The sequence below is a fragment of the Otolemur garnettii genome, unplaced genomic scaffold (genome assembly GCF_000181295.1).
Source record: "Otolemur garnettii isolate 467f Iridium unplaced genomic scaffold, OtoGar3 scaffold00015, whole genome shotgun sequence".
Classification (NCBI taxonomy): domain Eukaryota; kingdom Metazoa; phylum Chordata; class Mammalia; order Primates; family Galagidae; genus Otolemur; species Otolemur garnettii.
The window spans coordinates 1534585-1549842 of NW_003852410.1; the positions used below are offsets into that span (position 1 = coordinate 1534585).

Below are 15258 nucleotides of genomic sequence, written 5' to 3' on the forward strand. Positions count from 1 at the left end.
GGCTGGGGATTTGAACCCGCCACCTTAGGTGTACGTGGCTGGCGCCTTAGCCGGTTGAGCTATAGGTGCCGAGCCGATAACTTTTTTATTAAAGGTAGATTGTTTGAAGGTCTTCTCATCTCAAAATAGACTTTTTTTTGTTTCTTTCATCTATTTCAGTTTTTTCAATCTTCAGCACAAAGTACAGGATGGGATGATACACATGAAATCTTGCTTATTGTATTTTAGGGACTATTCAGGGATTTTGCAAGGATAATTCACCATACTTCTCCCCAATTGCATTAGTCTTTAGAATGTAACCTCCCATAGAAGACAGAATCCTCTGTGGTAGTGTTTATTGGCCATCTACTATGTGACCAATACCTTAAGTATTTGACTTCATTTTAACCATGTGAGGTTAAGAAGTCTTTACTTTGATTACACAAAAAATAAGGCTCAGAGATTTTCTTTTTTCTTGAGACAAGGTCTTGCTCTGTCATCCAGGTTAGATTATCGTGGCATAATCATGGCTCACTGCAGCCTAGAACTCCTGGGCTCAGGTAATCCTGCCTCGACCTCCTGAGTAGCTGGCTCTACAGGTACATGCCACCTTGCCTGGCTAATTTTTTGTAAAGACGAGATCTCACACTGTTGCCCAGGCTGGTCTCAAACTCCTGGCCTCAAGCAATCCTCCTGCCTCAGCCTTCTAAAGTCAGAGAATTTGAATAACACATTGAAACTTACACAAGTTGTAGATACTTAGAGATACCTATCTACCTGACTTCATAGCTCTGATTCCTCTCCTTAAGCGCTTGGGAACTTTGGACAGTTCAATGTAAGGGCTATGTGCACTTTGGACCAAAACAAACTCCAGTTTGGATCCTGAAACTACCACTTTCTAGCTATACAATATTAATGGCAAATGGCTTTTGAATGTTTTCCAATTTCTCAGCACTTTATGCACACAATATCTAAATCAATGTTCTTGAAAACTTTTGGAAGGAGATGCTACTTTTATTCTTATCATCCCCACTTTAAAGATGAGGAACTGAGGCTTAAAAGCAGTTAGTAATCTTCAGAAATGACATTTGAACTCAGATGGTCTGATGCCAATGCATATTTGTAAGCAAATGATATGGACATAAAAGGAAGAAGAATTGAACCCACTCTTTAGAATGATTTACACGGCATGTCAATTAAGAACGTGGGCTTAGAAGGGCCAGGTGTGGTAGCTCACGTCTGTAACTGTAGCTCTCTGAGAGGCTGAGGTAGGAGGATTGCTTGAGCTCAAGAGTTCAAGACCAGCCTGAGCAAGAGTGAGACCCCCCCCCATCTCTATTAAAAGTAGAAAATTAGGTGGGTGTTGTGGCAGGCGTCTGTAGTCCCAGTTCTTCAGGAGGGTGAGGCAGGAGGATTGCTTGAGTCTGAGAGTTTGAGGTTGCTGTGAGAGTTATGATGATGCCATGGCACTCTGCCCGGGGCAACAGAGTGAGACTATTAAAAAAAAAAAAAAAAAAAGAATGTGAGCTTAGGAGCAGGCTGCCCGGGGACAAATACCAGCTCTTCTACTTGCTAAAGATGTGACTCTAGGCAAGTCATTGGAGGTGTCCTCATCTGTAAAAGGGACATACAATAGTGCCTACCTCTATTAATTTGCTAAGGCTGCTATAATAAAATACTATAGGCTGTGTGGCTTAAATGACAAATTAATTATCTCAGAGTTCTAGAGGCTAGAAGTCCAACATCAAGTGTGGCAAGTGTGGTTTCCTCTGAGGTCTCTCTCCTTGGCTTGTAGATGGTGCCTCCTTGCTGTGTCCGTACCTGATCACCCCTTGGTCTCTATGGTGTTGTTTGGGTCCCAGTTTCTTCTTAAAAGCACCAGTCATATTGGATTAGGGTCCACCCATCTGACCTTATTTTACCTTAATTACTTCTTTAAAGGGCCTGTCTCCAAATATAGTCCCATGTTGAGGTGCTGGGCATTAGGGCTTCACCATGTGACTTTTGCAGGGGACGCACCCCAGCCCATAACACTACCTCACGGAGTTATTGTGAAGATTAACTGAGACAATATAAGTAAAGCAATGATTGTGGGACTGAGAATATAGTAAGACTTAATAACTGTTAGACATAACTGAACACTTTTAGGTATAAGGGTAGGCAGCGAGCTGTAAAAATCATTCCTTGCTGGGATATTGGCTAGAAGTGCCCTGGGCTTTCCTTCTCATCCAGGTGCAATCCAGCCTCGTCCTTGCCTTGGGGTCTACAGTCCTCCTCTTGAACCCACAACTTTTCCATTCTGGCTCTCCTTGGGGTCAATAAGATGCTCTTCCTGCAGAGAGTTCTCAAATTTTCTTTCTGTTATTGTTCCAAGTTTAGCCTTTAAAAGGAGAAAATTATCCTGTGCTAGTTACTCATGGTTCAGCAAGTGTGTTTCAAATACTACTGCTATTTCTATTCTTCAGACAAGTTACTTTTATTAAAATTTAATGATAATCACTTGCATTTATAGCCATTTTTTCCATCTGCAAAACTCTTTTCTATCCATTATCTCTCTTAAATCTTACCACATCGGTGAGAAGAAAGTATGGTTGGTTCCTTCCATTTTACAAATGAAGAAAATAAGTCTCTGAGGAGTAGGATCATTGTCCTGGCTCACACAGTGAAGATGCGTCAGAGATGGGCTTCAAATTTTGGTCTTTTAGTTTTAATTTGTCAGGAGTAGCTCACCTGTTCAGGCCATTTCCCTTCTTACAAACAATCCAGTATACCAGCTCTTGTTCCTTCCTTTGAGGGAATGTAATTAAGTCATTTAGATTAGTTATTTCAATCAGAAGTGACAAAAAACTAACTCAAACTGGCTTAAGCAAAATCTAATTTATTGATTTATCCTAACAAAACAATTCAGAAGTAGGTTTTCAGGCATGGACAGATCCAAGTGCTCAAATTATGTCATCGGAACTCTGTCCATTTCTTAGCATTTCTCTGTGTTGACCTTATTCTTAGACAAGCTCTCTACTTGGGTTGTCAAAGATGGTCCCCGCCAGCTGCAGCTTACAATCCTCCTCATTCAACAAAGGCAAAAGAGAGAGAACATCTCTTTCCTATAACTGCAACAAATGATCGTGTATCATTCTCAACTATTTGGCTTTCAACCACAAGCCAATCAGCATGTCCAAAACAGTGGAATATGATCATTATCTAAGCCTTTCATTTGCCCCCTCTGGAGTGGTGTGTGGTGTGCACATGCGTATGTGTGTGTGTGTGTTGGGGGGGGGTGTTTTGTGTGAGAGTTCCGCCAAACCCAGGGACTGAGTGAGGGGTAAAGAAGGTTCTTCAAGGAAAAATCACTATTGTCAGAAGTGTGTCTGAGGTGGGCAGATCTCTACAGGGTGTCTTTGCTATGCAGAGCTAGAATAGAGTAGCCACAGAGGACCTGGGGGTCCATCTTAGCAAGAATGCTTGCTTCTTGCCATAAGGGAGAATAGTAAATGGACTTTTATAATAATTTTCCAGGACTGCCTAGCTTGGCTCTGAAGGCTAGGGAAAAAAGGCAATAATTCAGGCAGAGTAAAGAATAAAGGGTAAGGAGTGACTTGGTATCTTTGGAGCAGTACCCAAACAGGAATATCCGCAGAAGCAAACTTTGAGGTCGTCTTTGAGGATGGCCAATTCTCTGCTTCCCTCCTCCTAGCACCCTCCATTTCCCCCTGAAGCTGTGAGCTCTGGGTGAGTGCCTGGCATAATGTCTGTGCCTGGCACATCACAGGGGACTGACCAGGGGACTCACACATATTTATTGGATGGATGAATAATTAATGAATCAGGCTGATCAGTCTGATTGGCAGAGTCCATCTACGCATCTGGATAAGTCAATCGCCCTTTTTAGTCTCTGTTCTCCACCCGAGAAGTAGGAGAAGGTATAGAATGAGATTTTCTCTGTAGCTCCTTCAGGTCATAATTCTAAGATGATAGGCTTCTCAGGAGATAGCCAGGATGCCCTCTACAAGGAACCAATAGAGAGGGAAGCCAAATTTGGTGAGCACCCTTTGTCCAGGCCTTGGCTGAGATCGGTTCCCATGCGTCTGAGATCTCCAAATTGTGGGATTTCATGGATCTGTAATTTTTGTTAAATTTGGTATTGGAATAAGGCTGCCTATTTTTTGTTTTGCCTAATAAGGACATTAATAAACTCCTTTTCAGCTGGGCGCAGTGGCTCACACCTGTAATCCTAGCACTTTGGGAGGCCAAGGCGGGCAGATTGCCTGAACTCAGGAGTTTGAGAACAGCCTGAGTAAGGTGAGACAGCAACTCTACTAAAAATAGAAAAACTGAGGCAAGAGGATCACTTGAGCCCAGGAGTTTGTGGTTGCTGTGAGCTATGATGCCATAGCACTCTACTAGGGGAAGCAAAGTGAGATTCTGTCTCAAAAAATAAAATAAAATAAAAAAGAAACCCCCTTTCATTAAAAATCACTCCCATTTCTTAAAATGCTCTAAGAAAGTAGGAAGTATATAATCTCAGAAAAAAAAGATCAGTCCTCCTCTCCACTGTAGAGTGATAATTGGAAATTGTACATGATTTTTTTTTTTTTTTTTTTTTTTTTTACAGATAGACGTAAGTTTTAACAGACTGACCCCTGTGTGTGATACAGTGTTTGGGATCCGTTAACATGGATTCTTTTTCATTCGTGCCCCCTCCATTATTTATACCGGTGAAGTGGGGCTTAATCTGCCTACTTTATAGATGGGGAAACAAATTCAGAGAGCTGGAGCAAAGGTCACAGAGATAGTGTTAGGCACAGTTTGTCTGTGTTCCATTCCAGATCATCTCTACAGATCCTAAGCCAAAGGTTACTTCCCTCGCAGGGAAAGAAATGACCCGAACTGGCTCCCTTGGAGTTACCCTCAGGGGTTCTGTAACCCTGGGCCTTGACTTTCGTGCTTTGATCATTAACACATCCTTCTGGTGCACCCACTTCATGCCAGGCACTGGGCTAGGCGCTGGGGAGAGTGTAGAGTAGGGAAACCCCAAATTTCCCAGCCCCTTTCTTCCCTATCCCTTGGTACTCACCCTGTGTCCTGTTCCTCAGGCCCCACTTGTTGTGCAAGGAACCAACGAAGCCCCATCCCAGGCGTGGGCTGCTAACAGTTTAAGGAGTTCTCCCTTCTGGATATGTTGACAGTTTCCTAGTAGACTTCGGGAACCTTCAGCACCTCCAAGACTCAAAAGACAGCATAATGGTACAACTTCAGACAGTGAAGGGGTTAGGTTGTAGGGGAGGGAATTCGGGAGCAAGACATCCAGGTGGTCTCCTATCAATGATATCCCGTTCACCCCTCCTCCATTCACATGGACTTAGTGGGGACTCACAGCTCCACAGCTCAGTCTAGAAGGGAGTCCCCCAAATCAGAGGGCCCTACTGTGGAGAGGGCTTCTGGCACCGGCTGGGGCGCCCCAGGGGCCGTGCCCACTCTTCCCCTAGGCTGCTAGAACTAGCAGCGCCCCTCCTCCGTTTCGCTCCGCCCCGCACGCTCGTGCGGGAGCGCGCCTCCTCCGGGCCGCGCCAGTGCACAAGAGCGCGCGCCTCCGCGCGGGAGCGCGCCCCGGGGAGAACCCGAGCAAGATGGAGGCCGCTCAGAAGCAGCCGCCTGGGCCGAGGCAGCCGCTGCTGGGAGCGCCGAGCCGCGGCACCTAGGCCGTGCCAGTCCCGGACCCGCTGCCCTGGACCGGACCCAGGTTGGTCTTCGGGCACCCTCTCCCCGCGGCCGCAGCCTCTGCGCGCGTCCAGCCTGGGCGCGGGGTAGCCCCAACCCCCGGCCTTACTCGGGCCTGGCTGCTCCTCAGCACCCCGGGGCCAGTCCCTGTCCACCGCCGCTTCTCCCGGTCGGGGCTGCCTGCCGGCCCCGGTCCTTCCTCCCCTTGGCCTGGAAAACCTCTCTCCCCGGTCTTGGCCCGCCAATCCCAGGCTCCCCTCAGCCTACATCCAGCCCTGGCTTCTGAGGACACCCCCCCACACCGCCCCGTGTCCAGCAGTCCCAGCCCCCGACTCCCTTCCAGCCTTATTCTAATTCCGTTGCTTTGCCCTCTTAGACCCTCTTACCAGCCCCATTCCCTGACCCAGTCCCCGTATCACCTTCCTGGTCTCCCAGTACTGGCCCTTATATCCCCTTCTTTCCCCCTCATAGAAGCGCCTCACTCCGCCTCATAGCCCCTTTCTAGACACCCAATACCCGATCTCTTTCTACCTCCACAACCCCAATTCCCTTCTGGGCTCCCCATATACAGCCCCTCTGCCAATCCCCCAATACCGGTCTCCAGCCTCCATTCCATCCCCCCACAGCACCTCTACTCCCCTAGTGCCAGCCCCCAAGCCCCCTCCCTAACTCCCCCATGACCACTTTCAAGCTCTTCCCTTACTTCCGTATGCCGTATCCTCATCCCAGGCCCCCCTCAACTTTCACATGGCTCCTTCCTAGACCCCCCAGTAGGAAAGCTTTGCCTGTGCCCCCGGACACCGCTCCAACAGTCTCATGACCCCCTCCTCTCTCCCCGGTATCAGTCCCCAGGGCCCCCAGCTCCGCCCCAGACCCTGCCCTCGCGAGGTCCTTGACTCGGGGCCGCTTCTTCCCAGCTCCCGCCCGGCAGCCCGGCGTTCGGTCCCGGGCCGGCGGCCCCCGCCAGCCGCCGCCGCCGGCCCCGCCCCCGGGCACCATGCTGCCCTCGCAGGAGGCCTCCAAGCTCTACCACGAGCACTACATGCGGAACTCGCGGGCCATCGGCGTGCTGTGGGCCATCTTCACCATCTGCTTCGCCATCATCAACGTGGTGGTCTTCATTCAGCCCTACTGGGTGGGCGACAGCGTGAGCACCCCTAAGCCCGGCTACTTCGGTCTTTTCCACTACTGTGTGGGCAGCGGGCTGGCGGGCCGCGAGCTCACCTGCCGGGGCTCCTTCACCGACTTCAGCACCATCCCGTCCAGCGCCTTCAAGGCGGCTGCCTTCTTCGTGCTGCTCTCCATGGTGCTGATCCTCGGCTGCATTACCTGCTTTGCGCTTTTCTTCTTCTGCAACACGGCCACGGTCTACAAGATCTGCGCCTGGATGCAGCTCTTGGCAGGTAGGGGAGGGGTGGGGGCGGAACCCCCAGATCAGGGGCCAGAGACAGGGGCTCCTTCCTGCTAGGTCCCCTTCTTGGAGGAGTCAGAGATAGATTGTGTTCCTCTTTGTTAAGGCACTCACTTCCTTGGTTGACCCTCAGCAGTCACTGGGGAGGGGATTCAATGAGAGAGAGCCCTGGGGGGGTGGGGGTGGGGAGCAGAGCCTTAGAATTGGTATTCGGGTTTCTATGCCTGGATATGGGCAGACTGCATTTATTGATGAGTTAGCGTTATGTTAAGAGTGTCTCCAAGGGTCTCTGTTGGCTGTCTTAGAGGGGTTACTCTAGGTAGAACCGATTTCTATTAGGCTGACATGAGCATGAGATGGGGAGTCAAGAGAGATCTGCTTGAATCTTTAAAATTGCTGAATTGTCAACTTGAGTGTTTCACTTTACTTCTCTGAGGCTTGGTTTCTTCATCTGTAACACAGTGGAGAGGATGCCTATAGGACAAATGAAAGAGAATCTTGTAATCTTTAAAGTGCTGTGATGAGGTAGGGGGCAGAGGCTGTCTATAGTGGCTATCCACTATTTGAGATGTGGGTGGTTGATAGAACCTGCCCAATGGGAATGAGTTCCTGGGACCCTCTGAAATGTTTGGCTAAGAAGCAGAGAGGGGCCTTTGGGGAATGAGAAATGCTGAGACAGTTTTCCAGGATCCATTAGAGTTCCCCACTTCCACCCACCTTTCGATCGAACGCAGATTTTAAAGACTCAGCAACTTGGGCGTTTGCCTAATTGCTAGTAGGGAAGGGAGTTAGGCCGGGGAAGGAGGGGCCAGGGCATGGGAAGGATGGAGGAAGAGGGCTACTGAAAGCTAGAAAAAAGTTTGGAGCCTTCCAGGGACGAGAAAGAGAAAGAAAAATGTGATAATCATGCAGCAGAGGTGGTTTTCAAAAATAAGCATCTCAGGACATTCAACAAGTGTCCACCATCTTACAAGAGCCCCCATTCCTACCCCCACAGGGCATTATATCACTTGCTGATGATTCCACTGCTCAAATCATTGCAGGCAATTGGTTTGGCATAGTCTCTTGAATATCTGTCTTCTAAAGGAGGAGGAATGTAAGTTTTGGAAATGGCTGGAAGCCACTCAGGGTCAAGTGTGGAGAATACAATGGATGATCTGATCAAATTGAGAATTGTCACTTGGGATGAAAGCCAAGGTGTGAGGACAAAGTCATGCCTGGTTTGCTTCCCCTAGAGGACTTCTACAAATGCAGGGAGGAATTACTGCCTCAGTGGAAGAATTGCCCAAACTCCTAAAAGGACTACTTTGAAAAAGGCAGTGTATATTCAGATGTAGACGTTCTAATGAGTTTGTTTCAAATCCATCTCACCCACTTAACTTAGATGTGGATCCTTCAGGATCTTTGAAGAGGATGAGAAAGGAGAATTGTAGGATGTAGGGGATATCACTCCATATTTCTCTGTGGTACTCACAGATCTGATATTATGTACTTCTAGTCTATTTTTTTTCCAAAGGCAAGCTGGAAAGAACATATGAAAATGTATGCTCAGCTGGAACCCCCAATTCATCAACCTTAATTTGGAGTCTGCAGATGGGTTGCCGACCTCTGGCTTTCAAATTCTCTGTAATCCATGTGAGTTTAATCTTAGGATTTGATGAACTGTCCAACAACCCCCATGTAATCATAGGATTTTGTGGATTTTAGAGATCAGCTCCTTCAAATTCCATTTCCCCCTCCCTCTACTTTAGAGAGAAGAAACTGCATGTGGAAAAGTGAAGGGCTTTCCCAAAGTCACACAGTCAGTAAGGGAAAAAAGTAGGTCTAAGATCTGAGTTTCTTGACTTCTGGTTCAGGGCACTTTCCTTTCAGCAGCTGCTCCACCCTGAGGGCTAAGGGGACAGTCCGTGGAGTCTCTGGGTAAATGACTAAATCACTTTGCTTAAGAAAGTGACACCAGGACAGAGGTCAGAGCACCAGTGTTCCGGGTGGAGGTTTTAGTTGACACTGCCTGTGACTCACCATGCAGTGTTAAGTAAGTCTTTTTAGTTTAAATCTCAGTTTTTTCATTCGTGCAATGGAGAACTGGGGGCCATTAGATAAGTTGATTTAAAGTATCTCTTTCAGTCCTGTGAGGCTCCTAGAACTCTTTTATTAAGATCATTCCATACAGAAAGTCATCCTTAGAGGAACTGCAGAGAAGAAAGGGCTTTTTTTTTTTTTTTTTTTTTTGGTATGTAGGTGTGTGTGACATAAGAATTAAAATGCTCGGCTCGGCGCCTGTAGCTCAACCGGCTAAGGCGCCAGCCATATACACCTAAGGTGGCGGGTTCGAATCCCCAGCCCGGGCCCGCCAAACAACAATGACGGCTGCAACCAAAAAATAGCCGGGCGTTGTGGCGGGCGCCTGTGGTCCCAGCTACTTGGGAGGCTGAGGCAGGAGACTCGCTTGAGCTCAGGAGTTGGAGGTTGCTGTGAGCTGTAATGTCACGGCACTCTACCCAGGGGGGCAGCTTGAGGCTCTGTCTCAACAAAAAAAAAAAAAAAAAAAAAAAAAAAAAAAAAAAAGAATTAAAATGCTTGTCATATGATTATTTTTCCTTAAAATTTTATTCAAGTATTTTAGGGTCTTCTAAGTACAGAGCTCAAGGCCATTGGCAAAATACAAAAATACTCTTATTGCTTTGTTTATTCCTCATCTGCTGTATGATCATTCTGATGCTCAGTGCAGCAATACTGAGATACATATTAATAAGACATCATCCCTGTCCCCTAGGATCTTAGGTCTACAAAATGTAATTTCTGCTCTCAGAAAGCTTACTGTCTAGTTGGGTCACTGTATTTGTCAGCAGTCTTTCAATGGCAAGTGACAGAAACCCAACTCAAAGAAGCTTAAATAAATTAGACTAAAATCAAGAGGGTAGAGTTTATTGACTGACTTAACTTGAAGGTCAAGGGTATCTGGCTTCGGGTATGGATGGGTCCAGATGCTCAAATAACCCTATGAAAAATTGTCTCTCTTCATTTCTTGGTTCCTCTGTGTTGCCTCATCTTAAGTCCACTTCTCTCTTCAAAGAGATGAATAAGGCCACTGGTAGCTGTGAATTTATATTGCTTCAGCTTAGCAATGTCTGTGGAAAAAGAATGATTCCAGCAAAACTTCCCGGGTTGATTCTCATGAGTCCATCTTTAGTTAAGTGTCTGCTTCTTAATTAATCATGGTGACTTTGTCTATGTCCTGAGCCACATGCCCGTCCCTGGAATAAAACATGGACTGATAGTGGAGAAAGGTCAGTTCCCACAAAGGTAAATCAAGTGTGACCACTGGAAGAGGGTATCACGGATAAAACAAGTACACACAGCAGCTTCCTACAGGACAATCGGAACAGTAATAAGTGCTATGGATCCAGGGCAACAGAAGGGCTGCCAGCTTAGTTGGAAAATGAGGTATAAGCTGGGCCAGTGTGAAGTATGGGAGAGCACTCCGAGTGGAGAGGAGACACAGGGGTGAGAAAGCCACACGCCACATCTAAATTGAGCATGGAAACAGTGAGAGAGTCCAGGAAGGAATAATGGGGTCCATGGTGTGCCGGGTCAGAGAATTTGGACTTTTGCTTTTGGGACTGTTAGTGTTGTTCAAGCAAAATAATGAACATTTCTGAGCCTTTACCCCCTGTGAGACTGTGTGCTAAACATTTTATATGCATAATATTATTTAACCCTCACAATAATCCTATGGGGTAGACAACATGATTTATTTTCTATAGGTGAGAAAACTGATCCCCCAGGGGATGTCCAAGGACATACAAGTGGTAAGTGGTGGAGCCAGGATCATAACTCAATCTGCCTGACTCTACAGCCCAAGATCTTGGTTAGAGGAGGATTAATGGTGGGAATAGTCTCAGGATGGTTTTTCCAGAAGAGTCAAATGCTAAGTAGAGAGGCTGGAAGAGCCAGGTGGCTCTCTGGAGTTAGGGATCAACTTTTCAGAGCTTCTCAGGTTATCTCTGCAACTCCTTTACCTGATTACCCCATTTATAAGAACATATAGTGCTAGGACTACAGCTTCTGTGCTCAATGTTTCTATACTCAGGCCAGGCGTGGTGGCTCATGCCTGTAATCCTACCACTTTGGGGGGCTGACGTGGGTGGATTTGTTGAACTTAGGAGTTTGAGATCATCCTGGGCAACATAGCAAGACTCTGTCCTTATAAAAAATAGCTGGCCATGGTGGCATATGCCAATAGTCCCGGCTATTCAGGAAACTAAGACAGGAGGATTGCATGAGCCCAGGAGTTTGAGGTTATAGTGAGCTATGATGACACCATTGCACCCTCACCCGGCAACAGAGCAAGACCCTATCACCAAAAAAAAAAAAAAAGAAAGAAAAAGGTTAAGCAGCCTGGCATGGTGGCTCATGCCTGTAATCTTAGTATTCTGGGAGGCAAACAAAAGTGGAGTGCTTCAGCTCAGGAGTTTGAGACCAGCCTGAGCAAGAGCAAGACTCCGTCTCTAAAAATAGAAAAAAATAGCCAGCATCATGGTGGGCACCTGTAGTCCCAGCTACTGGGGAGGCTGAGGCAAGAGAATTGCTTGAGCCCAAGAATTTGAGGTTGCTGTGAGCTATGATGCCACGGAACTCTCCCAGGGTGATAGAGTGAGACTGTCTCAAAAAAGAAAAGGCCAACATTTCTACATTCATTATGTTATTTAATCTTTATTTGTTAGAATGACTTGCTCAGAGGTCACATAGCTAGTACAAGGTAGAGCTGAGTGAGATCAGTCACAGGGAAGTTCCCTGCTGGGTTAGAGATTCAAGCTAAAGCCTGGTTAAAGGTTGGAGGGGGGAGTGTGGGATAGTAGTTTAAGAGCAAAGGACTTAGAATCTCCACTCCACCACTTCCCAGCTGTGTGGCCTTGGAGAATTTGGTTTGCCTCTCTGAGTCTCAGTTTCCTCAGCTGTAAAACAGGTTATTATTACATCTACTTTAGCTGAGTGTAGTCCTGGAGTATAGAAAGCACTCAGCAAATGGTCATTATTCTTGTGACATAGTCTAAGTGAAGGACAGTTTGTAAGGAGTCCTTGATGCTCAGAGTTCGGACTTACAGGATTATCTAAGCACTTAAGTCATAAACTGTCAGCTGGAAAGGGTCTAAACAATCAGCTTGCCCAACTCCCTCATTTTACAGATGTGAGAACTGAGTCTCAGGGAGAAGAAAACAAGTTCATGGTGACAGTGAGATGTGAACCTAGACCCTCCTCTTTCCATTGCAAGGAGATGATTCTGACCACAATTCATTTAGTAGTGACTGGTGCTGCTTGTGTCACATCAGAGAACAGAATGTGTGAAATGGAATGGAAGCTGGTGGAAGCCAAAAGTGGAAGGTGGCAGCAGGGGCCTGGTTGGTGGGAGCCAGAAGTGAGCATATTCTGGCCTTCCAGATCTGTGTCCTCACTCATCACAGTCTCTGGGCTGGAGCTGCAGTCACAGGAGCTCCTATCACTGTGGCTTAGAATATACATCCACATTCCTCTCCATTTACTTGGATTTTGTTTCAGATTTGATTTGGGATTTTATTCATCCAGTGACTGTATGTATGATACTGATAAGTATATTAAGGGAATTTCTTTCCACCCTTCTCCTCCCTCCCCCGTCACTCTCTCATTTCTTTCTTCCTCCTCAACTGCCCCAACCTTCCTTCTTTCCTTTCTTCCACCTCCCCTCCCTCTTTTCCTTCCTTTTTGCCCTCCTCTCTGTCTTTGTCACATCAGTCGTTTACAGAATGCCTCGTGTATGTGAGAAACTGTACTAGGCTCTGGGAATCCTGAGTAAACCTCCTTGCTCCCAGGGAGCTCATAGTCTAGTGGGGGAGGCAGAAAATAAAACCCATCATCACAGTATGGTACAACACACGAAATGATTGAATCACACTCAGGATATTCTGGGGGCGTGGAGGGGACTTCTAACACCGTGAAGGATAGTCAGGGAAGTCTTCCAAACAGGATAACAACATTGAGCTGAGGATGAGTAGGAAAGAGAAGGGCAAGCTGGGCAGAGGAGACAATACGATTGACGGCAAGGAGGTGGGACAAGCTAGTGTGTTTTGAGGACTACGAGCAATCAGGACAAGGAAGGTGAGGTTCAAGACTGGGGGGCGGGAATTGAGTAGGAGGTTGATCAGAGAGACCTGCTAAGTCGTGGTAAGGCGTTTAGACTTTATTCATCCATAGCAGACAGTAGTTGAAGAGTTTTTTTTTAATTGTTTAATTTTTTTCAGATTTCTATTGGCTTTTTTTGAAAAAAAAAATTTCCTTCCTATCCTCATCCCTTACTATTTCTCCCAGAGGAAACCATTATTACCAATTTCTGGAGTGTTCTTTCCAAGAAATTCCATGAATGTACAAGCAAATGCAAACAATTTTCTACATGAATGGCATATTAGTAATCGATTGCTAGATAACAAATTACCCTAAAATTCAGTAGCCAAAAGCAAGAGCCATTTCTTATCTCTGTTTCTATGAGTCACAGGAATGTGGGAGCAGCTTAGATAGGTAGGTAATTCTGGCTCAGGGTTTCTACTGAAGTTGCAACCAACACCTCAGCTGGTTTTATAGTCACCCCAACATTGACTAAGCCTGGAGGATCTGCTTCTAAGCTCATTTATGTGAGTGTTGGCAGCAGACTTCAGAATGAGTGCTGAGAGAAAGACAGGGAGAACCCCCATTCTTGGGTAACAACTTTGAGATTTAATTCGTATGTGATACAGTTCATCCTTATAAAGTGAACTATTCAGTAGTTTTTAGTAGATTCACAGACCTGTATAACTATTACCATAAAGAATTTTAGGATACATATTTTGATCATCTCCAGAAGAAACCACATACTCTTCACTATTACCCCAAACCCCTTCCCCCTTATCCTCCCCAGCCCCAAGCAACCACTCATGTCCTTTCTGTCTCTCTCTATTAGCTTATTCTGGACATTTCACCTAAGTGGGATCATATATTATGTGGTGTTTTGTGACTGACTTCTTTCCCTTAGCATAAGGTGTTCAAACTTCCTTCATGTTATAGCATGTATCAATACTTTCCTTTTTATGGCCAAATAATATGCCATTATATTGGATATACCACATTTTGTTTATCCATTCCTTGGTTGGTACACTTTTTTTTTATTTTTTTATTTTTTTTGAGACGGAGCCTCAAGCTATCCCCCTGGGTAGAGTGCCATGGCATCACGCTCACAGCAACCTCCAACTCCTGGGCTCAAGCGAGTCTCCTGCCTCAGCCTCCCAAGTAGCTGGGACTACAGGCGCCCACCACAACGCCTGGCCATTTTTTGGTTGCAGCTGTCATTGTTGTTTGGTGGGTCCGGGCTGGGGATTCGAACCCGCCACCTTAGGTGTATGTGGCTGGCGCCTTAGCCGCTTGAGCCACAGGCACCGAGCCGTTGGTGCACATTTAGATGGTTTCCACCTTTTGGCTGTTATGAATCATGCTGCAGTCTCTCAGGTATGTACCTTTAAGTGTAATTGCTGGTCAAATACCAACTCTATATTTAACATTTTGAGGAACTGCCAGATGGTTTCTAAAGTGGCTGCACCATTTTACATTCCCACCAGCAGTGTATGAGGGTTCCGATTTCTTCCTGTCCTCATCAGCACTTGTTATTATCTGACTTCTTTATTACAGCCATCCTGCTGGGTGTGAAGTGGTAGCTCACCGTGGTTTTGATTTACATTTCCCTAATTATTGGTGGTGTTGAAAATATTTTCCTGTACTAATTGGCCATTTATATGTCCCCTTTAGAGAAATACCTATTCAGATGCTTTGCTCATTTTTCATATAGGTTATTTGTCTTTTTATGATTGAGTTGTAAATGTTCTTAGTATATTCTTAATACAATTCTCTCATTAGATGTATGATTTGCAAATACTTTCTTCTATTCTGTGGGCTGCTTTTTTCATTTTCCTTTTTTTTTTTTTTGAGACAGTCTCACTCTGTGGTCCTGGCTAGTTCCCAGCTGGGTCATGATAGCTCACTGCAACCTCAAACTCCTGGGCTCACACAATTCTGCCTCAGCCTTCCACACAGCTGGGGACTACAGGCATGAGCCACTGCACTCAGCTAATATTTTTTTTTTTTTAGTA

At 46.1% G+C, this 15258-nt stretch overlaps 1 protein-coding gene across 1 annotated transcript in view; it reads left to right on the top strand.

Annotated features, from left to right (window-relative positions):
* The first annotated feature begins 3947 nt into the window (after nt 1-3947).
* LHFPL4 (LHFPL tetraspan subfamily member 4) overlaps nt 3948-15258 on the top strand; it is a 44117-nt gene continuing 32806 nt past the window's right edge. The window contains exons 1-2 of the mRNA XM_023510655.1: nt 3948-4017; nt 6543-7100. Coding sequence (XP_023366423.1) covers nt 3948-4017; nt 6543-7100 — 628 coding nt within the window. The remainder of the gene's footprint in view (nt 4018-6542; nt 7101-15258) is intronic.